The sequence below is a fragment of the Orycteropus afer genome, unplaced genomic scaffold, assembly GCF_000298275.1.
Source record: "Orycteropus afer afer isolate SDZICR_OR568_19922 unplaced genomic scaffold, OryAfe1.0 scaffold00089, whole genome shotgun sequence".
Lineage (NCBI taxonomy): Eukaryota > Metazoa > Chordata > Mammalia > Tubulidentata > Orycteropodidae > Orycteropus > Orycteropus afer.
In genome coordinates this window covers 640,243-664,777 of record NW_006921676.1, presented here as the reverse complement: position 1 = coordinate 664,777, position 24,535 = coordinate 640,243, and the positions used below count along the sequence as shown (strand labels likewise).

The window sequence follows — 24,535 nt, the reverse complement described above, 5'->3', positions numbered from 1 at the left end:
TCATAGCGACCCCTCCTTGGGTTTCCGAGGCAGTATCACTATGGAAGTAGGATTGCCCAACCTTCCTTCCAAGGAGTGGCTGGTGGGTTTGAACCGCCAGCCTTCTGGTTAGCAGTCAAGTGCTTTAGCCACTATGCTACCAGAGCTCCTAGGGGCAAATTTAGAGGCCCTAATTTATGGCATAAATAGGCTATCAAGCACAACCCAAAATGCATAAACAGCAGAAGATAAACTGGATGACTGAGGTCTTCCACAAATTACGTTTTAATGTGCTTCAAAAGACATCTCCAAAAGAGTAAAAGGAGAACCTACAGACTGGGAAAACACATTCTGCAATGTCATACCTGACAAGGGACTTATTTCTAGACTTTATAGAAAACTCCAACACTTCAACAACAAAAAGACAAATAATGGGCAAAAGGCATGTGTAGACACTTAACCACAGAGGATATTCAGGTGGCCAACAAACACACGAAGAAATGCTCACAATCATTAGCCACTACAGAGATGCAAATCAAAACAAGATACCATCTTTCCTCAGCCTTACTAGCAAAGTGCAACAAGACAGAAAACAAAAAACATTGGTGAGGATGGGGAGAGACTGGGACTCCCATACACTGCTTATGGGACTGTGGAAATCAGTATGGCGATCCCTTAAAAAGTTCGAATTAGAAATAACATTTGACCCAGAAATTCCATTACTAGGTATATGTTCTAAAGATACATACCTAAAGATATGTTCTTGTCCTAAAGCCAGGACAAGAACAGATATATGCACAACCATGTTCATCGCAGCACTATTCATAATAGCAAAGAGATGGAAACAACCTAAGTGCCCATTACAGAAAAATGGATAACCAAACTATGGTACGGGAGTTCTGGTAGCGTAGAGCCGAAGGCACTTGATTGCTAACCAGAAGGCTGGCAGTTCAAACCCACCAGACACTCCTTGGAAGGAAGGTTGGGCAATCTACTTCCATAGTGATACTGCCTTGGAAATCCAAGGAGGGGTCTCTATCAGTTGGGTCCGACTCGACAGCACATAACAACAACAACAACAACAACAACACAAACTATGGTACATACACACAATGGAATACTATGCAACACTAAAGAATAATGTAGAATCTAAGAAACACCCTATAACATGGACAAACTTAGAGTGCATTATGCTGAGTGAATTACGTCAATCACAGAAGGACAAATATAATAGTAGTTCATTATTATAAAAAGGAAAGGTTTATATACGTAGGAAACTTTCTTTGTTGGTTACCAGGGATGGGAGTGGAGGGAGGTAGGGAACACTGCTAGATAGGTAGAGACAAATATTGATTTGGGTGAAGGGAAGCGCAATGTACCAAAAGTGAATGATCAACATGGTGGCACTGAGGAAGAGGAAGACACAGAGAGGTACAGAAGAGGTAGAGAGAACAAAATACAAACCCTTTTGCATGTAGAGTACTGCGTTGTCAATGACGACAAGCATTGATCTACGAGTGGATAGATGGGTGGACAGGCTGAATGATCAGGTATGTCTGGGTAGGGGGAAGTGTGCCCATGACCATGTATAGGGTTGGCAAACATTTCTACATGAGTATTTGTGTATGTTTTAAGAATGCCTGGATGTGTATGGAGCTAAGAAGGTGAAAGGTTGTGGTGACCTCTTGGCCACAGCCTGCTATCCTGAGAGAGTGAACAGTTCAACCTGTGGCTCAGGACGATGTTTGCAAGCTTAACTGGCATAACATACCACACAAAAACATGGTTCTACATCCTACTTTGGTGAGTAGCGATTGGGGTCTTAAAAGCTTGTAAGCAGCCATCTAGATGCAATGATGGGTCTCTTCTCATCCAGAGCAAAGAAGAATGAAGAAAACCAAAGATGCATGGAAACAATTAGTCCAAGTGACTAGTAGATCATGTGATCCTCAGCCTATATGACCATCAAACCAGAAGAACTAGATGGTGGCCAGCTAGCTACAACTGTCAACCACTCAGAAAGTGATCAGTGCAGGAGATCCTGGATAGAGAGTGGGAGAACAATGTGGAACTCAAAATCATAAAAAAAGACCAGGTTTACCATACTGATGAAGCCTGGTGAGACCCACTGAAAATATGACCCCTAGTTACCTTTCAGTTCTGGAACTGAACTCACTCCCACGGGTTCCAGCCAAACAACAGACAGGCATATATGTTTCTTGGAGCAATTAAGCATAGGAAAACAGAAGGGCAGTGTTTGCAAAGGGAGAGAGCTCAGGGGCAGGAGTGCATGGGAAAGGAGTACACAGGGAAGAGGTAACTATGGGGAGGAAAGGGGAAGAGAGCTGTTACAATAAGGGGAATTGCAGTCAATGTCATCAAACAAAATGTGCATGAACTGTTGTATGGAAAATGAATTTGCTCTGTACAACTTTCAACCAAATCACAATGAAAAAAAAGTTCTGTCATGCTATACAGCCACAGTGGTCAAAACAGCCTGCTATTTGTATAGCAACAGACCAGTAGAATAGAACTGAGAACTCAGAAATAGATCCATCCATCTATGTTCAGCTGATCTTTGACAAAGGGCCAGAATACATTAAATAGGGGAGGAGACAGCTTATTTAACAAATGGTGCTGGCTAAACTGGATATCCATTTGCAGAAAAATTCCTTAGGACATATACTTAGGATATATAGGTTTACATATAGAAGGAAACTTTCTTTGTTGGGTATCAGGGATGGGATGGGAGCAGAGGGAAAATAGCTAGATAGGTAAGAGACAAGTACTGACTTGGGTGAAGGGAAAGGCAATATACCAAAAGTAAGTGACCAATACAATAACAGTAAGGGAAAGGAAGACATAGAAAGGTACACAAGAGGCACAGACAATGGAGGTAGAACTTTCACATTCACAATACTGCATTATCAGTTAATAACAAATCCTACTATATGGGGTATACATAGATAGACAGGCTAAATGATCACATATGAGTAAGCAAAAGGGAATATACCCATGACCATATGTAAGTCTGGCAGACAAAATTTCTGCACACATATTTGTATGTGCTGTAAGAATGCTGGTGAGGACATGGAGACACTGGGACTCTCATACACTGCTGGTGGGAGTGTCAAATGATACAACCACTGTGGAAAGCAGTATAGTGATTCCTTAAAAAGCTGGAATTAGAATACCATTTGACCCACCAATTCCATTACTAGGTATATATCCTAAAGAAGTTAGAGCCAGGACAAAAACAAATATGTACACACCCATGTTCATCCCAGCACTATTTACAATAGCAAAATGATGGAAACAACCTAGGTGTCCATCAACAGAAGAATGGATAATTAAACTATGGTACATAACACACAATGGAATACTATACAACCCTAAAGAATAACAGAATCAGCAAAACACTGCATAACGTGGATGAACTTGGAGGACATTATTCTGAGTGAATAAATCAACCACAGAAGGACAAATATGTATTAGTTCGTTATTGTAAAAAGTCTAGTAAATGTTTATATATGGAAGGAAGTTTTCTTTATTGGTTACCAGGAGAGGGGTAAGGTGGGAACACTGCTAGATAGGTAGTGACAAGTATTGGCCAATGTACCAAATATGAGTGATCAACATAGTGGCACTAAGGAAGAAGAAGACACAGAGAGGTGTGTGGGAGGTATAGACAACAAAGATGAACACTTTTGCACACACAGTGCTGCGCCATCAGTGATGGCAAACATTATCTAGGGTGGGTAGATAGGTGGACAGGCTGAATGATTAGGTATTTCTATGCAGGGGGGGGAGCATGCCCATGACCATGTATAGGGCTAGTAGACAATGTTTCTACAAGTGTATTTGTATGTTATGTAAAAATTTCCAGGTATATAGTAGAGCTGACAAGGGACAAGGTTGTAGTCACTTCTTGGTCACAGCCAGCTACCTTGAGGGAGTGAGCAGTTGGACCTGAGGGCTCAGGACCATGGTCACAGGAGACATCAAGTTCAATTTGCTTAAAAAACTAAACAAAAACACTGTTCCATGTTCTACTTTGGCAAGTAGTGACCAGGATCTTAAAAGCTTCCAAGCAGTCATCTAGATGCAACGATGGGTCTCTCTTCGTCCAGAGCACAGAAGAATGAAGAAAACCAAATATGTGTGGAAACAGTTAGCCCAAGGGACTAGTACACTATGTGATCCTTAGCCTATATGACTATGACTGAGACCAGAAGAAGTAGATGGTGCCCGACTACCATTGACAACCACTCGGAGGGGGATCTATACAGGACATCCTGGATAGAGTGCAAGAACAATCTGGAACAAAACTCAAATTCATTAAAAAAAAAAAAAAAAAAAAAAAAAGGGACCACATTTGCTGGTCTTATAGAGCCTGGTGGAACCCCTGAGACTATGGCCCCTACCTGCCCTTCAGGTCTGGAATTGAACCCACTCCTGTGGCTTCCAGCCAAACAACAGACAGGCATATGAGCTGAACATTTACATTAAATAGATACACTCTGTGGAGAGACCAATCATGGGAGAATAGAAGGGCTGGTTATGCACAGGGAGACAGTTTGTAGGGCAGGAGAGCATGGGAGGGAAGGACACAGGGAAGAGGTAAGTATGGAGTGGAAGTGAGAAGAGAGCTGTTGCATTGTGGGAAATTGCAGTCAATGTCATGAGACAAAGTGTATGTGAACTGCAGTATGGAAATTGAATTTGCTTTGCAGACTTTCACCCAAATCACAATAAAATTAAAAAAAAAAAAAGTTTGAAATCAGGAAACTATAGCAGCTGAATGTGAAGCATTTCAGAGGAATTTATGAAATCACAGCATTTAATCTAGTGGGTAAGAAAATAAACCTGAAAACCAAACCTGTTGTCCTCAAGTTGATAAGCTGATTCTATAAACTCTAAATAGAGCTGTATTCACGTAGGAAAATGGCTGCTAGATATGGACCAGTGTTGACCATATGGCTATCTGTTGCTCTTAGCCTATTTGGAAGTGTTAGTTAGGAAGAAGGGTGAAATAGGAGAGGAACATGGCAACACACATTAAAAAGTGTAATGTAAGATAAAACCATATTCTTTGATAGAACCAAAGCCCAGGATCAACAATCCAAATTTTAAAGATGTAGTAGACCAGACTAAGTACTATATTTTATTTTACTGAATGTTAAAATTATAAACATGTTATATAAAACTCATTGCCATAGAGTTAATTCTGACTCAGGGACCTCAGTATAGTAAATCATATAGTGTGGCTTTTCTAGGTCTAAGTCTTTGTAAACTCCGTGGTGGACTTTGCCATGAGCAACTGAGTAGCTCCTGATTGTTAAAGTTATCTACCTGGAGTATTTCTGTTGGGAGCAGCAGGAAGTAATTTTCTGGGAAGTTCTCTCTCCCTTAGGTGTATAGAATTCTGATGTTAGGATTGGTTAGTTTGGCCACTCTGCCAGGCTCAACAGGAGCTCCTAGAGGCAGAAGGAGTCCCTCTGACTGCTGGCTGAGAAAGATGTGCTGCTGAGAGACACATGCTTGCTGAGAGGGAGGTGTAAGCACGTGCTGCGAGAGAGACTGCTGCCTGCTAAGGGAGATGGCTGGCTGTGAAAGACAAGTGCATTTCTGAACTTGAATTGTAGCCTGTTGCTTCCCTAACAAACCCCATAATCTGTGAGTTCTGTATGGCCACTGCAAATTATTGAACCCAGCAGAAAGGTGGTGGGTACTGCGGGAGGAACGGTTGGTGTCTGGGTTGGTGACAGGGCTGGAGGGAGGTAGCATGTCTGGCTTCGCAGGGATAGGCCTTGGGCTACTGATGGTGATTCTGTCTTCCTCTTGTGGGGTTAGAGGAGGTCATAAGATGCAGCCTCCCTGCCCCTTTAGCAGGATCCAATAGGACAGAGTAGAACCATCTCTTAAAGTTTAGGGTATAATTTTTACAGAAGCACACTGCAGTATCTTTTTCTCCTGCTGGTACATTCAAACTGCTGACTTTTCAGTTAGAACTCAAGCACTTAACTACTGTGCTACCAAGGCTCCTTCTTCACATGTAATATGTTGTTGTTGTTGTCTGCCATCGAGTTGGCCCTGACTCATAGCGACCCCTCCTTGGGTTTCCGAGGTAGTATCACTATGGAAGTAGGATTGCCCAACCTTCCTTCCGAGGAGTGGCTGGTGGGTTTGAACCGCCAGCCTTCTGGTGAGCAGTCAAGTGCCTTAGGCACTATGCTACCAGAGCTCCCTCATGTAATATAGTTGCCCTATAATGTACCATAAACCTACTGTAATTGAGTTAATTCCAACTCACAGTGACTTCCATTGGGTTTCTAAGGCTATAAATCTTTATGCAAGTGGATTGACTCATCTTCCTCCTGCAGAGTAGCTGGTGGGTTTGAACTGTTGACTTTCTGGTTAGCAGCTGTGGTGGTTATGTTTGTGTGTCAACTTGGCTGGGCCTAGCTGAGTGACTGGGCAGCTGGTGGTAGTTATTCCCCATGATGAGCCTGGCAAACAATTCCATGGTGGAATCTACCACAAGCAGCTGAGTAACTGCTTTGGGTATGTGGTCTACTTCCTGTATATAAGCAGCTTTGGAAATGGTCTCTAGCTTGTGCCACACTTGGACCCTGCATGTAGCTGTGTCACTGTTCAGCAGCCTGCTATGCTCTGTCGACCTTGGGACTTACAATGGACTTAAAAGTTAATGGCCTGCCGTGTGGTTTGGTAGCATCAGGACTGTGCCTTTTTACTTGTCAACCTTGGGTTTTTCAGCCTCAGCAGCCAGCAGCTGTCTGAGTGAAGAAACGCCTCTAGCTCCAGTGGGCCAGGAGCAGGAGGCGGAGCTGGACCCCAAGGTTGAGGGACTTTCACCCAGCCCCTAAAGCTTGGCACTTTGAACTTGAACTTAAAGCCCCCTGAAATGTAAGAGTATAAACTCTTGTTTGTTCAAGCATCCTATTTGTGATATATTCCTGTCAGAGTGGCACTAGGTAACCAGAACAGCAGCCAAGTATCTTAACCACTACACCACCAGAGGTCCTTATAATGTATGACAGACAGTTGCCCCGTATTGTTAAAATGTCAGCTTTTCAATAGTTTGCACGTTAGATATTTGATAGAAAACATGTAAATGAATAAATGTTATAATACGAAAAAGCCTAGGCTATGGAAAAAGATTATAATCATACACAAAGTCCCAACCAAAAGCCCAACAGGTCAGTTACAAAATAAAAAAGGTAAGAGTCCTTTTTCACGCACCTTGAGCAATTACAGTCAGTTTTCCCTTTTCTTCAGGACTGAGTTGCAACATTGTATCTATAACAGGAAGAAGCCTCTCTCTCTCACTACCTGGTTTAAGGAAGATGAACTGGAGCAAGACATTCTTCAAGTATTCCAGGTTAGCTACAGACTTCTCTCGTTCTTGATTTCTTTCCAATCTTCTTATTTCACTTTTGAGAAGCTGGAATTAGAGAAATGAGTTGAAAAAAGGTTTTAGGAACTTCTGGTGAAATATGATAGACTAGAACCCTGCAAAAATGACAATAATGAAGAGGAAAAAGAGGTGATAAGAGACAGATATCAGGTAATTCCTAGCAGATGGGAAGCAGGTGAAGAAATGGAAGCTGACTCAGCCTAACAGTTACCAAGAACTAAAGATAAAAGGGAAGGACGCATCTGTCAGAAACAAAGAGAAGCTCTTGTCTAGAAGCACATGATTATGGAAACTGGGTTGAAAACAGGGAGCCTGACGAAAAGTCTACTTAATGAGAGCTATAGGATGATGCCATGATTCTCCCTCCCCATTCTATTCTCTATAAAGACTAAACCAGTGGGGTTTAGGACTCTTGGGTAAGACACACTGTGAGGCAGATGAACCAGAGTCTGAAAACTGGGCTGAAGTGACCATCTGCATCCTTCACTAACTCCTTTCCCCTTCCTGGTTCTCAGAACATCAGTCAGTTAAGATGTGCACAGTAAAATCATGTTCACATGATGAATAGTAGATTAACATACATGATGAGTAGTACACTAACATAAACAAAGGCCAGAATCCAGGATAGAGTGAGAATTCACAACATAAAATCCCACCAGAAAATGTGTACCAAAAGGATATGAAAAAGATAAATGTTAAAAGTTTTTTTTTTTTTTCTTATGCTTTCTTTTCATTATCACAGATCATGCCACCTGTAATGTGTACAAAGAGGAAATGAGGGGTGGTGGGAGAGGAAGTCAAATTGGGAAAGGCTGGATGGTCATTTCACTTCTCTTTTTTCTTGTCCTTCTCATTCATAGCCAGGATCATCATGAGTTTTCTGAATAAAGTAATAAAATCCAGGAAGAGGTCAATGCAATGTCAGATATAATCCTTATCTCCATTTTCAGCCTTTTCAATAATGAGTTGAATATCAAAAAGGACAAAGCCATACATGACCACCAGCCCCACATACAGATTTGCTGGGAAAAGCCAAACAGATCCAAAGAAAAGGTTGCCCAGCAAGGACAAGACTATCAGGCTCATGGCTGACACCAAGATATCCCCCAGTAAGAGGTAGCTATGACATCTGGCATAGAGTGTACTCAGGGTGAAGCAGGTGAAGACCATTGTTGTACCCATGAAAGCAGTGGGAAGGATGCTAGGATTGATGGCAATGCACAACTTCAGGGCAGCGCCGAGGCCAACTCCTGTAAGGAAAGCAAATCCAGCAAGAAGTCCCAATCTTTTTTACTCAGTTTCATGGCTATGAGGTGTTGCCATAAGCCACATCATCAATTCCAGGGATCCCAGGCAGAGAGAGTAGGCCAGCCTGAATAAAGTTAGTGACCACATGGACATAAGCCCCTGCAGCCGCCACAAACATACAGAGGGTGAAACTGGCATAGACCTTCTTCAGGTGCTGCTGTGTCGAGGGGATTATGTGGGAAAATTTTAAGAGAGCATCAAAGTTGATCTTCCGATCAAATATGTTCATAGTGCCAGAGTCTGTGGGACACAACCACTGCTCTATCTCTTATGAGCCAACACAGCTCTTGCAACATTGGATATGCTTCTGGCATGTTAAAGTTTTTAAGGAAGATTTCATATTGTATTATTTCAGTATTTCTACATAGTGTTACATATTGTTATATTTCATCATTTTAGGTTAGTTCAGAAAAGCTGGCCAACTCTGAGAGAAAACCTGTGATAATTTTTAAAGGTGACAATAATGTCTAAGGAATCAGGAGAGTGAGTACAAATCTGTAAAAATATAACATATAAAGAGCCACTTCAGTTCACCAGGCTACTTCCAGTGATTTGTTGTTATTCTTAGGTGCCGTTGAGTCAGTTTCAACTTATAGCAACCTTATGTACAGTATAATGAAACAATGCCTGGTCCTGTACCATTCTTACAGTGGTTGCTATACTTGAGCCTATCGTTGCAGCCACCGTGTCAATCCATCTTGTTGAGGGTCTTCTCCTTTTTCAGTGACCCTCTATTTTACCAAGCATGAGGTTCTTCTCAAGGAACTTTGGTCTTGATAACACAACCAAAGTACAAGAGATGAAGTTTGGCCATTCTTGCTGCCAAGAGCATTCTGGCTATATTTCCTCCAAGACACATTTGTTTGTTCTTTTAGTAGTTCATGGTACATTCAATATTCTTAGCCAACACCACAAATTGATGCATCAGTTCTTCTGTGATTGTCTTTTTTCACTAACAAGCTCTCATATGCACATGTTATTGTCATGTGCTGTGGAGTTGGACTCGACTCACAGTGACCCCTCCTTGGGTTTCTGAGGCAGTATCACTACGGAAGTAGATTGCCCAACCTTCCTTCTGAGGAATGGCTGGTGGGTTTGAACTGCCAGTCTTCTGGATAGCAGTCAAGAACCTTAGGCACTGTGCTACCAGAGCTCCTCATATGCACATGAGGCTACTGAAAATACCATGGCTTAGGTCAGGTGCACTTTAGTATTCAAAGTGACACCTTTGCTCTTCAATACTTTAATGAGGTCCTTTTGCAGCAGATTTGCCCAATATAATAAAACCAAACAAACTCACTGCCGTCGAGTCAGATCTGACTCATAGTGACTCTTCCTTGGGTTTCCGAAGCGGTATCATTATGGAAGTAGATTGCCCAACCTTCCTTCCAAGGAGTGCCAGGTGGGTTTGAACCACCAGCCTTCTAGTTAGCAGTCAAATGCCTTAAGCACTACGCCTCCAGAGTGCCCATGTATTACACTGTTCGATTTCCTGACTGCTGCTTCCATGGGTGTTGATTTGTGGATCCACGTAAAATCAGATTTTTGAAAACTTTGATCTTTGCTCCATTTATCATGATGTTGCTTATTGGCCCAGTTGTGAAGATTTTTGTTTTCTTTATGTTAAAATGTAATCCATACTGAAAGCTGTATTCTTTGGTTTTCATCAGTAAGTGCTTCTAGTGCTCTTCACGTTCAGGAAGCAAGGTTGTTCATTTACCTACATATCACAGGTTGTTAATGATTCTTCTTCCAGTCCTGATGCCATGCACTTCTTCATATAGTTTACTTTCTCAGATTATTTGCTCAGGATGCAGACTGAATAAGTATGGTGAAAGGATACAGTCCTGATCTTTCCTAATTTTAAACCATGCAGTAGCCCCTGCATGTCAGAACAATTGTTTCTTGGTTACGTACAGGCTCCTCATGAGCACAATTACGTGTTCTGGAATTCCCATTCTTCCCAATGTTATCCATAATTTGTTATGCTCCACACAAATGCCTTTGCATACTCAACAAAACACAGGTAAACATCTTTATGGTATTACCAGCTTTCAAAGATCCATCTGCCATCAGCAATGATACTCCTTATTCTACGTCCTTTTCTGAAACTGGCTTAAATTTCTGGCAGTTCCCTGTTGATGTACTGCTGTAACTGTTTTTGAATTATCTTTAGCAAAATTTTACTTGCGTGTGGCACTGACACTGTTAGATAATTTCTGCATTCTGTTGGATCACCTTTCTTTGGAATGGGCACAAATATGGATCTCTTCCAGTTGGTTGGCCAGCTGTGTTCCAAATTTATTGGCATAAATGACTGAGTACTTCTAGCACTGCATCTGATTGTTTATACACCTCAATGAGTATGCCATCAATTCCTGGAGCCTAATTTCTCACCAATTCCTTCAGTGGAGCTTGGACTTCTTCCTTTAATACCATTGGCTCTTTATCATATGCCAGCTCTTGAAATGGTTGCATATCCATCAATTCTTTTTGGTGTAGTGAATCTGTGTATTTCTTCCATCTTCTTTTGATGCTTCCTGCATTGTTCAATATTTTGCTCATAGAATCCTTCAATACTGCAACTTAAGCCCTAAATTTTTTCTTTCATTCTTTCTGCTTGAGAAATGTCAAGCATGTTCTTCCCTTTTGATTTTCTAACTGCAGGTCTTTGCACACTTCATTATAATACTTTACTCTATCTTCTCAAACTGCCCTTTGAAATCTGTTCAGCTCTTTTACTTAATCATTTTTTCAATTCACTTTAGCAACTCTTTGTTCAAGATCAAGCTTCTGAATCTCTTCTGACATCTATTTTGATCTCTTCCTTTCCTTTTTAATGATCTTTTCCTTTCTTCATGTATGATGTTCTTGATGTAATCCCCCAACTCATCTGGTCTTTGGTCATAGATGTTCAATGTCAAGTCTATTCTTCAGATGGTCTCTAAATTCAGGTGGGATATACTGAAGGCCATATTTTGGCTCTCATTGACTTGTTTTAATTTTCTTCAGCTTCAACTAGTATAGGAGCAATTGATGTTCTGTTTCATAGTTGGCCCCCCTCATCTTGTTCTAACTGGTAGTATTGAGCTTCTCCATTGTATTTTTCCACAGATGCAGTCAATTTGATTACTATGTATCTTATCTGGCAAGGTCCATATGTATTGTCGCTGTATATGTTGTTTACAAAAGGTATTTGCAATGAGTAAGTCATTGGTCCTGCAAAATTATATCACGTGATCTCTAACGTCATTTCTATCACCAAAGCCATATTTTCCAACTACTGATGCTACTTCTTTGTCTCTAACTTTTGCATTCCAATCACTAGTAATGATCAATGCATCCTAATTGCATGCCTGGTCAATTTCAGACTACGGAAGTTGAAAAACAAAGATGTTTTCTCATCTTTGGCTTTAATGGTTGGTGAGTAAATGTGAATAATAATTGTATTAATTGGTCTTCCTTGTGGGTGAAACACCTTCCTTGTAGGTGACAGCACTGTACTTCAGGACAGACCTTGAAGTGTTCTTTTTTGACGATGACTTTGATGCCCTTCCTCTTCAATATGTCATTCAATATGTCATTCCTGGCATAATAGGCCATATGATTGTCTGATTCAAAATGGCCAACACCCGTCCAATTCAGCTCACTAATGCTTAGCATATTGATCTTTATGTGTTCCATTTCTTTACTGACAGCTTCCAATTTTCCTAGATTCATCATTTGTACATTCCACGTTCTGATTAGTAATGGATGTTTACAGCTGTTTCTTCTCATTTTGAGTTGTGCACTATCAGCAAATGAAGGCCTGAAAGCTTTAATCCATCCATGTCATTAAGGTAGTCTCTACTTTGAGGAGGCAGCTCTACCTTAGTCTCATTTTGAGTGCCTGAGGGGCTCATCTTTAGTCACTGCATCAGACAATGTTTCACCACTATTCATAAGGTTTTCAGTGGCTAACTTTTTCTTAAGTGGACCACCTCTTCTTTCTTCTTAGTCTGGAGGCTACAGGGTGACCTATCCACCATGGATGACCCTGATTATATTTCAAACACCAGTGGCATAGCTTCCACCATCACAGCAACACATAAGCCACTACAGTAATTTTATTTTGACTATGCATGAAATACTACTTTGTGAGATGCATACTAATGTATTTTTTAGTGGGATGTCATGATATCCATAATTTACTTTAAAATCCAAGCATTTACAAAAAGTAATACAGCATTACAAAGAATTAATTTGACATGGACAGCTGGTATCCTTGCACAGAGGTAGGACAAATCTATTTGGAACAGCATGGTATGGGAAGAAGCAGCATGCACTTTTCAGACATGAGTTTGCATTTTGCTCTACCATTTATCAGATTCAATTTTTCTCTAATACATATGCTTTATATATATTAAATATGATAATATATATCATATATTATCACATGAGAACTACTCAATAAATAGTATGAGTATATGCTAACATGTAATTTATCAAGGAAGCAGGGGCTAAAAACATCTTCAATAATCCTCAACAACTCTTCAATTTACCTTGTTCCTGGATGTTTTTGTTATCTAGTTTAAATAGGAAAAACTTCCTATGCTACTTTGCCATCTCTATCCATAATCTGTGTTAAGTAATTTAGTGCCATAAACCTCAGCTGAATGATTTGAATTTTAAGTGTTGTCTGGTTTATCTTTAGAATTTAAGGAACAATACACATATTTTGTAGTTTTATTTAAGTGTATGTGAAACAATGACTTGTGGACATTTATCTAATTTCTAAAACTTACATTTTCTTAGAAAAAATTGGCATTAAAATAGTATTTCTATATTAGCTATAAATGCAATCAGTATTTCCCAACTAATAGGAATCTATTATCATGAAGAATCAAGATGTTACGGATGCATCGGAAATGTGAATATTTAAATGGAGGAGTGATGTGGTGGTGGAAGATAAGCAAATCAGGTCAGAGTAGTTTTTGGGTGGCTACGTTTTCTGAACTTACCTTAATTTGTTCCATAAGGATTGCATTGGTTGCTTCTGTTTCCCGAAGCAGGCCATTTAAGTGATCAGCACTTTTTGTGGTGGAATTGAGTTTCTGAACCAATTCTTCTTTGGTAAATTCAGCATACCATAAAGGAGGCTCTGTAATATATGTTTTCAAATACTTAATCTTCAAAATTAAAGGTTAAAGATGAAGATTCTAAATAAGAAAAATGTCTAAATATACATATTTTACTTCTGCAATATTGTGTAGGTTCACTCTCTTTGCAATTCATCTAGTCAATATACCTCAATTAAAAGGTTATATGTTGAATGCAACATGAACTAAGATAGTTTGTTTTAAAACACATAATCCAACTGAATACAGGCTTTATGAGCCCCAATTCTGAAATATGTTAAGTTTCCATTTATGTTTTATTACTCACTCTCTACTCATTTATTAATGTTCCAACAGCTCATGTCATTTCACCTACCAGTGTGTGAAGAATCAACATTTAATGATCACTTATACTGTTGAATCTTTGTAAGAATCTTATATGAGGTGGGGTAGGTATCAACACAGCCAAGACTGTCAGGATGGCGCAGGACTGAGCAGTGTTTTATTCTGTTCTACATAGGGTTGCCATGAGTCAGAATCAACTTGATGGCACCTAACAACAACAATAGGTATCAGTATGCAGATTTCACAGATAAGGCAACAGCCTTAGTATAGATAACCAATTTGTTGAAAACCACAACACCAAGTCTGATTCAAGAGTCTGATGCCACCATCTAACCACTATTGAAGTAACTATGACTTGCAATTTCAAAGCCTTGACCCTATTGCTGGAGAAATACACAGAAATTAAATTGACTCCATCTGTGGAAAGAGGCAATGGAGAAGCTCAATATCATCAGTCAGAACAAGGCCAGGGAATGACTGTGGAATAGACCTTCAAATACTCATGTACAAGTTCAACTTGAAGGTGAAGAAAACTAAAACAAGTCCACGAAAGCCTTATCAAGTATGACCTTGAGTATATCCTACCTAGAAACCATCTGTGATATGCAGATGGCACAACCTCACTTGCGAAAAGTGAAAAGGACTTGGAGCACTTACTGATGACAATCAAAGACTACAGCTTTCAATATGGATTACACCTCAACATAAACAAAACAAAAATTCTCACAAACTTGACCAATAAACAGAGAAAACATTGAAGTTACTATTATTATTAAGAATAGTAATACTGAGAAGAATGGGAATTGCAGAATATTTAATTGAGCTCATGAGGAACCTACACATAGACTAAGAGGCAACCATTTGAACCAAAGAAAAGGATACTGTGTGGTTTTAAGTCAGGAAAGGTGTGCATCTGTGTTGTATTCTTTCATTATACTTATTCAATCTTTATGCTGAGCAAATAATCTGAGAAGCTGGAGTATATGAAGAATGTGGAATCAGAACTGGAGGAAGACTCATTAACAGCCTGTGATATGAAGATGACACAACCTTGCTTGCTAAAAGTGAAGAAGACCTGAAACATTTATTAATGTATCAAAGACTATAGTCTTCAGTATGGATTACACCTCAATGTAAAGAAAACAAAAATCCTCACAACAGGATCAATAAAGGGAGAACATATTGAAGTTGTGGAAAATTTCATTTTAGTTGGATCCATTATCAACACCCATGGAAATAACAGTTAAGAAATCAAGTTATGTATTACACTGGGCAAAGATGCTCCAAAACACCTCTCTAAATTGTTAGAAAGCAAAGATGGCACTTTGAAGACTAAGGTGCACCTGACTGGAGCCATGGTATTTTCAATCACCTTACATGCTTGTGAAAGCTGGCACTGAATAAGGAAGACCAAAGAACTGATACCCTTGAATTATGGTGTTGGTGAACAATTCCCTTTCTACAGCCAGAATGATCCTTAGAAATGAGGATGGTGAAACTCTGTCTCACGTACTTTGGACATATTATCACGAGGGACAAGTCCCTGGAGAAGGGCATCATGCTTGGTAAAGTAGAGGGTTAGCGAAAAAGACCCTCAAGAAGATGGATTGACACAGTGGTTACAACAATGGGCTCAAAAACAGCAATGATTATAAGGATGGCACAGGACTGAGAAATGTGTTGTTCTGTTGTAAACAGGGTTGCCATGAGTCAGAACCTACTTGGTGGTACCTAATACTACCACCACTACATTCAGTGAGTGTGGATACAAACTGCCCTTACTCCAGATGATACTGAAACTCCAGAAAGATGACAGATTCTTCCTCAATTGTGAAAACATTAATACTCATTATAAATAAAAGAGGAATAAACTGAAATTGTCAATTTCTTAGAAGGGTGAGAGAATAATTTATTCTACTTTTCATTACCACGATAGAATTTTCAAAAGAGTCCTGGTGGCACAATGGTTAAGTGATTGGCTGCTGACTACTGAAAGGCTGGTGGCATGAATCTGCCCAGTGGCTATATGGAAAAAATCTGGTGATCTGCTTCTACAAAGATTACAGCCTATGAAACTCTATGGGGGCAGTTTTACTGTCTCATGAGGTTGCTGTGGGTTAGTATATTAACTTGACAGCATCCAACTACAACAACATAAACTTCTACAGCAGAGCTACCATTTTCTTTTTAAATTTTTTTTTTCTTTTAATCCTTTAAGAAAGTTTTCTATTTGAATAAGGGTGGAATACTAAAATGAATTTAATGAGAGTAACATCTAAAAGCATTTATAACTTGAGGTAACATTTATCAAGCAATATAGCAAAATTAGATAAGAAAAACATATTTTAAAAAAAGTAACGTACCAAGTTTAGTTTCAGGAGAATTAAGAAGCTGCTCTAAAGACTGTGTGTGAGTGCTGGTAGAAGACACAGACTCAATATCAGTTGTCTCCATTCCTTCTCCCTCCTCCCTGGTTATGGCATGCATATCCAGATGGGGAAGGTCTGTGTTTCTCCTTTCTCGAAGGCTCTTCAAAGGTTGGTTGGAAGAAGCTGGGCCTATTAATTTTTCAAGGATACTTGTGAGACTGTTCATAACCAATGGATTCAACATTAACAGAGATATACAGTGAAATTCAAATGATCCTGTTGTTGTTGTTATGTGCTGTTGAGTCTGCCCTGACTCATAGCGACCCCTCCTTGAGTTTCTGAGGCAATATTGCTACAGAATTAGATTGCCCCATCTTTCTTCTGAGGGGTGGCTGGTGGGTTTGAACCACCTAGGGATGTCAAATGATAATGAATGGAAATAGAAAACTGGAAAAGAAGTATGGTATACAAAGAAAGCATTTCTAAAACAGGTTTAAAAATTTAGTTATTGAACTTCTAATTGCTTAAATCACTTTAGCAGAAAGTATAAATTAATCTCTAGTAGCTATGTAAGAAGGAGCCCTGGTGGCATAAAGGTTAAGTACTTGGTTGCTAACCTAAAAAAACCCCAAAACCAAACCTACTGCCATCAAGTCGACTGTGACTCATATTGACCCTCATTAGGTTTCCAAGGCTGTAAATCTTTACAGAAGTAGACTACCTTATCTTCCTTCTGCAGAACAGCTGTTGGGTTTGAACCACTGAACTTCTGGTGAGCAGCCAAAAATGGCTTACCTACTGTGCCACCAGAGCTCCTTGGCTGTTCACCTGAAGAATGGCAATTCAAAGCTACCCGCCACTCCACAGAAGGAAGATGGGGCAATCTACTTTCATAATGATACTGCCTTGAAAACCCAAGGAGGGGTTGCCATGAGTCAGGTCCGACTCGACAGCACAGAACAACAACAACAGCCACTCTCCTGAAGAAAAGACCTGACAATTTGCTCCTGTAAAGAGCTAGGAAACCTTACGAGCCAGTTTTACTCTGTCACATGGGGTCACATAAGTTGGAATGAATTCCATAGTATACAACAACAGCAGCAGCAGCTACATAAGATAAACTGTTAAGTAAACAAATTTGGTAATATAGTACTATTAATAAAGGGTAGAGGGCTATACTGTTGCTAAATATTGGGAGAAATTCTAAAACTATAGTCTAGCTATTTTTGAAGATTATAGTTGCATATTTTTGATACAATATACCTGTTGAAATTTCGTTCCCATAAATTCTTATTGATCATCTGCACTCACACTAGTTATCCCTGCTGTGTTCCAACAGCCTATTTATTACTCATCTACAGTGTTCAAACAAGAAAAGCCCAGAATCCAGGGTAGGTACCTAACTGATTATATTTCCTAAGAAATGCTTTCCTGCTTGCTGATAATTAATACTTGCATAGAACTTTAAGGCTTACAAGACACATTCAAACACTTTACTTACTTAATCCCAAGGAACCCAAAATTCAGAAGAATTAAATGACTGTGCCCAAGGTCTCATAGCTAAGCCAAGGTCCAGAATTTAAACCCTAACCTTTTAACTTCAAATTTCATTTATTTTCTATTCCACTAAGTTGCCACCCTTGTTCTTTCAAACCCCAGTCCTCTGGTTGCCCTTCTTTCCTTGATTTCTATTATTTTGCTAACTGCTTATTCCACATTCCAGTGCTAATTCCTAGATTACAATCTCTTGTGCAATCTGTGTTTGCCTGGGTGCTTATTTTCTTTGTTGACTCTTGGCATATGATAAATTATCTTGAAGCTGGTTTCCCACCCTGACAAGTGATCTGCTATTGTCAATGCCCCGGTACAATTTCCAAAGGAAACAAAAAACACACCAATTTACTATTAAAATATAGCCTAATTTTTGCTGATATTTTACCATTTTTTTCCCCCCAGAAGTAGAATGGAAGATATTAGATATGGATGAACTAACATTCCAACTAATTGTGGATTAGAAAGGGAAGTATTTGTATTAGTCAAAAAATTTTTACAAGTTCAGTTCTGGTTGAGTGTTTCTAAGTGACTTGTTCTCTTGCTAATGTTTCTAGTTAGAATACAGAATGAAGATACACATCATGAGACTGACAGAAGTATGTTTAAGTCAGATAAAATTAAATATTCCTTTACCTAAAGGGTAATAAATATATAAAAACCAGAATTCTACAAGATTATATGAGTTGCTATAAGTATAATCAAGTGTTCAATTATATTCCCAATAAAAAAGCCCTAAATTCATCAATTACCTAACAAACTGGTTATGGTTACTACCTAGTAAAATTTATACTTAAAGAGAATTTGTGAAGTACCATAAACACACAAGAACATAAACAACACACTTCCATAAGTACATACATACATACTTCTTGTGGCTGGTTCGCTCTTAAGCTGGAAGAGCTGAGCTTCAACCTTGGAAAGCTGTTGCTGCAAAGTCTCCACTGTCTTTCTGTGCTCTTCTTGCAAACGTCGCACTTGATCGCGGAAACTGTTGCGAAGGACCTCGTTCTGGGATGTTAGCTGACTCACAGTCTGTGCATAGTCAGACTTCATTGTCATGTTCTCTGACTGTATTGAACACAACCTAATGATAAGATAAACTTACTTTGTAGAATCTGTCAACTTTTTATGCTGACTTGGTCTTTCTCAATTGGGGTCTATGAGAGAATGTCTCAAGGCATCCACTGAAGGTATGAATTAACTTCTCTATGTATCTATATTAGTACTAGTTGTAAACAACCTTGGGAGAACTGACATTGGTTGCCATCTAATTCAAATGATTTTTTAAATCATTTTTGTATCATAGTTCAGATGGAGCCCCTGTGGTGCAGTGTTTCTATTCCTACAAGGTCACTTTGAGTCAGAATTGACTTCATGGCAGTGGGCTGGGGTTTGTTTTGTTTTATAGTTCAGACAAGTAATCTTGGTGAAAATTGTGTTCTGTGGTTCTGAAGAGGGACTCCTTTCCTGGTATATCAGAAAACAGAGCTGTATTTAGAGCAAAAAATGAATATAGTTTTAAACAGTCCACTCCTTTAGGTCATCTTATATGGTAGTTCATGTAAATGTATGATTAAACTATCTTTCTCTATTACCTTGAAATAGGAAACACTTGTGTCTCATAAAGAAAGCCTAAATAAAACTATCTATTTTTAGCCAATTAAAAGAAAATTCTAAAGCTGCTTTCAAATCTTACTACACATCCAAGTCACTGGAGTGTCATGTTAAAAACAGACATCTACTGGTCATCCTAGAGCCACTCAGTCAGAATGTTCTTAAGTGGTCCCAGGAATCTCTACTTTTGGCAGCTTCCCCAGGTGACTTTTATGTAGTCAGCCTGACTTTAGTCAGTGGACCTATAATTTGGGAACCACTATTTTTATTTACTTATTTTTTAAATTGTTCTTTGGTTGCAAATTTATAGAGCAGAATTTATTTTATACTCAACAGTTTGTGTACATATGATTTCACGTCCGGATTACCATCCACAGCCCTAGCCCACTCTCTTCCTCTCCCTTCCCTATGATCCACACCCCCACCACCTCCCAGTGTCCTTGTTAACTATGCACTCCTGTCTGTCTAGCTTTCCCACCATGTGAATGCTCCCCTCTGGTGCCCCATGGCTGACTGCTCCAAGGGATGTATCTCCGTAGAGTAGGTGGGTGCATTGCCCTGGGCTGGGTGTTCTGCATGTAATTCTTTCTGCTGCTGGGGTGAGGGCCAGTCCTTGGGAGTGAGTCCTACTGCAGGCCCAAAGGTTCTCTCAGGGTCATACTCTTGGGAGTCCTACCAGACTCCATCTGACCAAGTAATTTTGGACATTACTGTGTTTTTGAGTTTTGTTCCACATTTTTCCTCCCACTCTATTCAGGAATCACTATTTGCAATGGTTTCCTTGTAGTGCTGATGTTTCACTTTTGGTTTTAGTAAAATTGAAGGGATTAATAACTACATTCTCATAAAAAGTTCAGAACTAATTAGAGAAAAAAGTAAGTCTCCCTTTCCTCACTTCCCACACCCACACCCACCCCCTACATGTAAAACCTCAATCCTAGATGTAAACACTACTAACACTGTGTATCTTTCTAAGACCTTTTCCTATGTGTTTTACATAGGAATACCACATAAGGTTTTTAAAAAAGATTTTGTGGCTGAAAGGAGATATGCAATGAAAATACCATGTTTTAGAAAAGTTATCTTAATTGCCAAGTTCATAATATTGAATGAATTTAAGGAATATTTGTTTATATGTTACTCTTTGAACCTTCATTTTTCTGCCAACATTTTGTTCATACAACAGCTACCAAGAATCTTGTAAAGGAAGCACCATCTGCAGTCAACTATTTTGTAAGGAGAGAAAAAGCTACATTTTAATGTCAAGGCAAGGCTTTTAGTTTTCAGGAGTTACTGGTATCACTTTTAAATGTACCTACTTGAAACCTACATTCTTAAATCCCATATCTGGAACTGGAACAACTGAACTAATGGAAGTTCACTGTTCTGGTGTTTATATTAGCTGGACTCCTCTGGTTGATGCAAACATTAGCTAACCAGCCTAATTACCACATTCCTGTGGAGTGTTGTATAATCTTATGCTAGCATTGCTACAGAGAAGATAGGAATATTAGAATGGTTAAAAAGCAGAAAGTATATAAAGAAAAGTCTTCATACTACAGCACGGATAATAACAATACCATTAGATTCTGATATTTCTGAAGAAGAGGGGGAATCCGTAAAGACATCTCAAATGCTATGAACAGTTTCCAGCACTTAAATGAGTAACTGGCATGTACTCGATGTTACTGAATGATGGAATTACTTCAGGGGTTATCAGTTGTACTTCCTTTGTGTTAGCAGTATTATTTATAGATTACAAAGTCAAGAAAATCTAAGTGCTTAACCTAAGATTATGAACTTGTAAGCGTACCTGAGATATATAATTTATCCTAACATCACTGAAGAAAGATGTTTAATAAAGAATTCTCCTTCTACTCAAAGATAGAACAAATACTGTCACCTAATATCTTTATTATAGAAATCTAAATTTCTATATCCACAATGTTTATTCTGCCAATATCCCTAAAATATATTTGAAATATTATAAAGATTAACAAAAGCATAAAAATGTGACAAACTGAAGACAGAGTTGCAAAAATAAGCTGCAGTTTCTTTTTCTGTCAGCAGTTATTCAAATGTTTTCCTCTATAAAAAGAAAAATTGCTTGTAATTTGACACTTGGTTTGGACAGCATTTTTTTGGGAACACCCTGACTGTGAAGGCCGTAAGAGTTACAGAACACTGGATGAACAGATAAACACTAATTATTCTTGAGAATGTTAAATAGAAAAACAATCCAAGAGGGAGCTTTAAGGTAGAATAAACAAAGTTATCAAGAATTTACAAATAGTGATTTCTTATTTTCTAATGTGTATTCATTCCACAGAACAACACATTAACAGTTCCAACAAAGAAGAACTCTAGTGCCTGGTATAAACAGTGCTAGTGCAACCTTACTTTTCTCGGAGTTCTGCCTCTTTGGACACAGTTTCCTGCAGCATCTTGTTGTGCCTTTCCAGCAGAGTATCATGTTCAGATTGTAATGTTTGAAGTTCAGATGCACCAATCTGTAAATTATTCTGAGTATCCTGTAATTTGATTTTTAGCTGATCAATCAGCATTTCCAGGTGCTCCCTAGAACACATATAAGCCATTTAAAATTTTTTTGAAAGAGGTGAACCTGCAATTTTTCAGTCATACTTTTGTTATTATTATGGAAGAATGTAGGGGAAATATAATAATCAGAGACATTCAGAGATTAGTATTAAATATAATGTGTAAACATTATAGTCAGATTTCAGATCTCAGGCACTAAAGATTTATAAAAATGTCTATGAATTTATGAATTTCATATACAAACATTGTAGTCATAAAAATAGCTTATTTTATGTTAGAGCATCATATAATTAGTCTAAGATAAAACCAATATTGCCATTTTGTTAAAACAAGTATTAAAAAAAGGTCACTGTTGTATAAGAATATTACACTAAATCAAGGTATAATAACATAAAATCCCTGAAGAAAAGAGGTCTTTTCAGACTTAGAATTGAAAACTAGTCGAAAATCAAACAGTTAAAATACTTAATTTTGCCACAATCAGTATAATACATAGATTCCTTCAAAACAAAACACTTAATGTCTAAGAGCTGAAAGAACTTAAAATATTTACATTTGAATAACCTGAACGCAAAATTCAGCCATGACCAGATGACTCTTACAGTCAGTTTTATATTGATTTATTACATGTGTCAAAAATCAATGTCAGCTTTAAAAAATAAGCTCACTATTTGTACAGAAAATATCTATTTTTCAGCCTAGTGGCTTCATATTTTATATTCCTAAACAAAAAGTTAGAGCAGCATAAACATATATTTAGTCCTGTTTAGAATAGTGACAGCAGATGTAAAATTGCTTTGAACACATACACACCATGTTGTTGTTGTTGTCAGGCACCGTCAAGTTGGCTCTGACTCATAGCGACCCTATGTACAGCAGAACAAAACACTGCCCGGTGCTGTGCCAGCTTCACAATCCTTGCTACACACACACCAGAGAATCCCCTTAAAGTAACTTGTCCCCAGCATATTTTTGAGTAATTTACAAAAGCAATCTGCATGCTGGGTGTAAAGAAGCATTAAATGATATATTATTCAAATAGTATTTGAAATGGTTATAAATTTAAGATGAAAATTTAATTCTAGACCAAAATTAAGTTAAGACTTCTTGAAATAAGTAAAATGTCTTTAAGTAATTTGTTTAGCCAAATTAATGCCTATATCCTTACCAGATCCTATTAACACTTTGGCTTACATCTCTTAGACTACATTCTAGCTTCACTGTTCACTTTAACATATCTTTTAGAGCTTTAGTGCCCCTAGTAGTGACATTTCTCTGTTACTATTCTGGAGATCAGTGAGGCCAAGAAACAAATTCATAGGCAAAAGAAATCAAAGCAGGATTTTCAACCTACTTTTAAAGAACCTCCCTTGGGGGAGGGTAAACTATGCATGTTTCCTTTGACTTAGACTTTACCTTTCTTGTTTAGCACCCTCGGTTTCAGCCTGAGACACAGATTTACTTTTCTGTTGTTTTAGAACATTATGAACTCGGACTTTGTAGCTTTCAAAATCAGAAGTTATAGCCGCTTGTTCTGCCTGTAACATTTAAGAGAGAGAAAAGTTTTTCTATTGCATTTTTTTTTTCAGATGATATTCTTTCTTATTTTTTTTAAATATTTTGATTTGGGTGAAGATTTACAAAAGCAAATTTACTTTCCATACAGCAGTTCACATATACTTTTGTCTCATGTCACTGACCACAGTTTACCACATTGCAACAGTTCCCCTCCCACTTGCTCCCCATAGTTACCTCTTCCCAGTGTTCCATCCTTCCATACTCTCCTGCCACCTGAGCTGTCTACCTGTGCATAAACAACCCTTCTTTCTCCCATGATTGTTCTCTCCAGGACGTGTGTCTACTTGAGGTAAATGTTTAACTCACATGCCTGTACTCTGTTTGGCTGTAAACCACAGGTGGGGCTTCAATTCCAGACCTGAAGGGCAGCTAGGGGCCATAGTCTCAGTGCTTCCACCAGGCTCTATTGAACCAGCAAACCTGGTCCCAACCTTCTTTTTGCCTTCAAATGATTTTGAGTTTTGTTAGACATTGTTCTCCCTCTCTATGCAGGATCTCCTACATCCCTTCCAAGTGGATGACAGTGGTAGCCGGGCATCATTTAGTTCTTCTGGTCTCATAGTTGTATAGGTTGCAGATCGGATGGTGTACCAGTCGCCAGGACTGATTGTTTCCATTAATTTTGGTTTTCTTCTTCCTTCTTGACAAGGAGAGACCCATCGTTGCATCTAGATGGCAGCTTGCTAGCTTTTAAG

The 24,535-nt window shown here is 38.7% G+C and overlaps 1 protein-coding gene and 1 pseudogene across 1 annotated transcript in view; both read right to left on the bottom strand.

Annotated features, from left to right (window-relative positions):
• Positions 1-24,535, bottom strand: part of GCC2 (GRIP and coiled-coil domain containing 2) — a 110,397-nt gene that overhangs the window by 6,731 nt on the left and 79,131 nt on the right. The window contains exons 16-21 of the mRNA XM_007942364.2: positions 23,679-23,800; positions 22,104-22,280; positions 18,956-19,173; positions 16,530-16,724; positions 13,726-13,865; positions 7,243-7,444 (exon numbers count right to left, since the gene is read on the bottom strand). Of these exons, the coding sequence (XP_007940555.1) occupies positions 7,243-7,444; positions 13,726-13,865; positions 16,530-16,724; positions 18,956-19,173; positions 22,104-22,280; positions 23,679-23,800 (1,054 nt within the window). The remainder of the gene's footprint in view (positions 1-7,242; positions 7,445-13,725; positions 13,866-16,529; positions 16,725-18,955; positions 19,174-22,103; positions 22,281-23,678; positions 23,801-24,535) is intronic.
• LOC103198241 lies at positions 8,243-8,963 on the bottom strand (annotated as a pseudogene).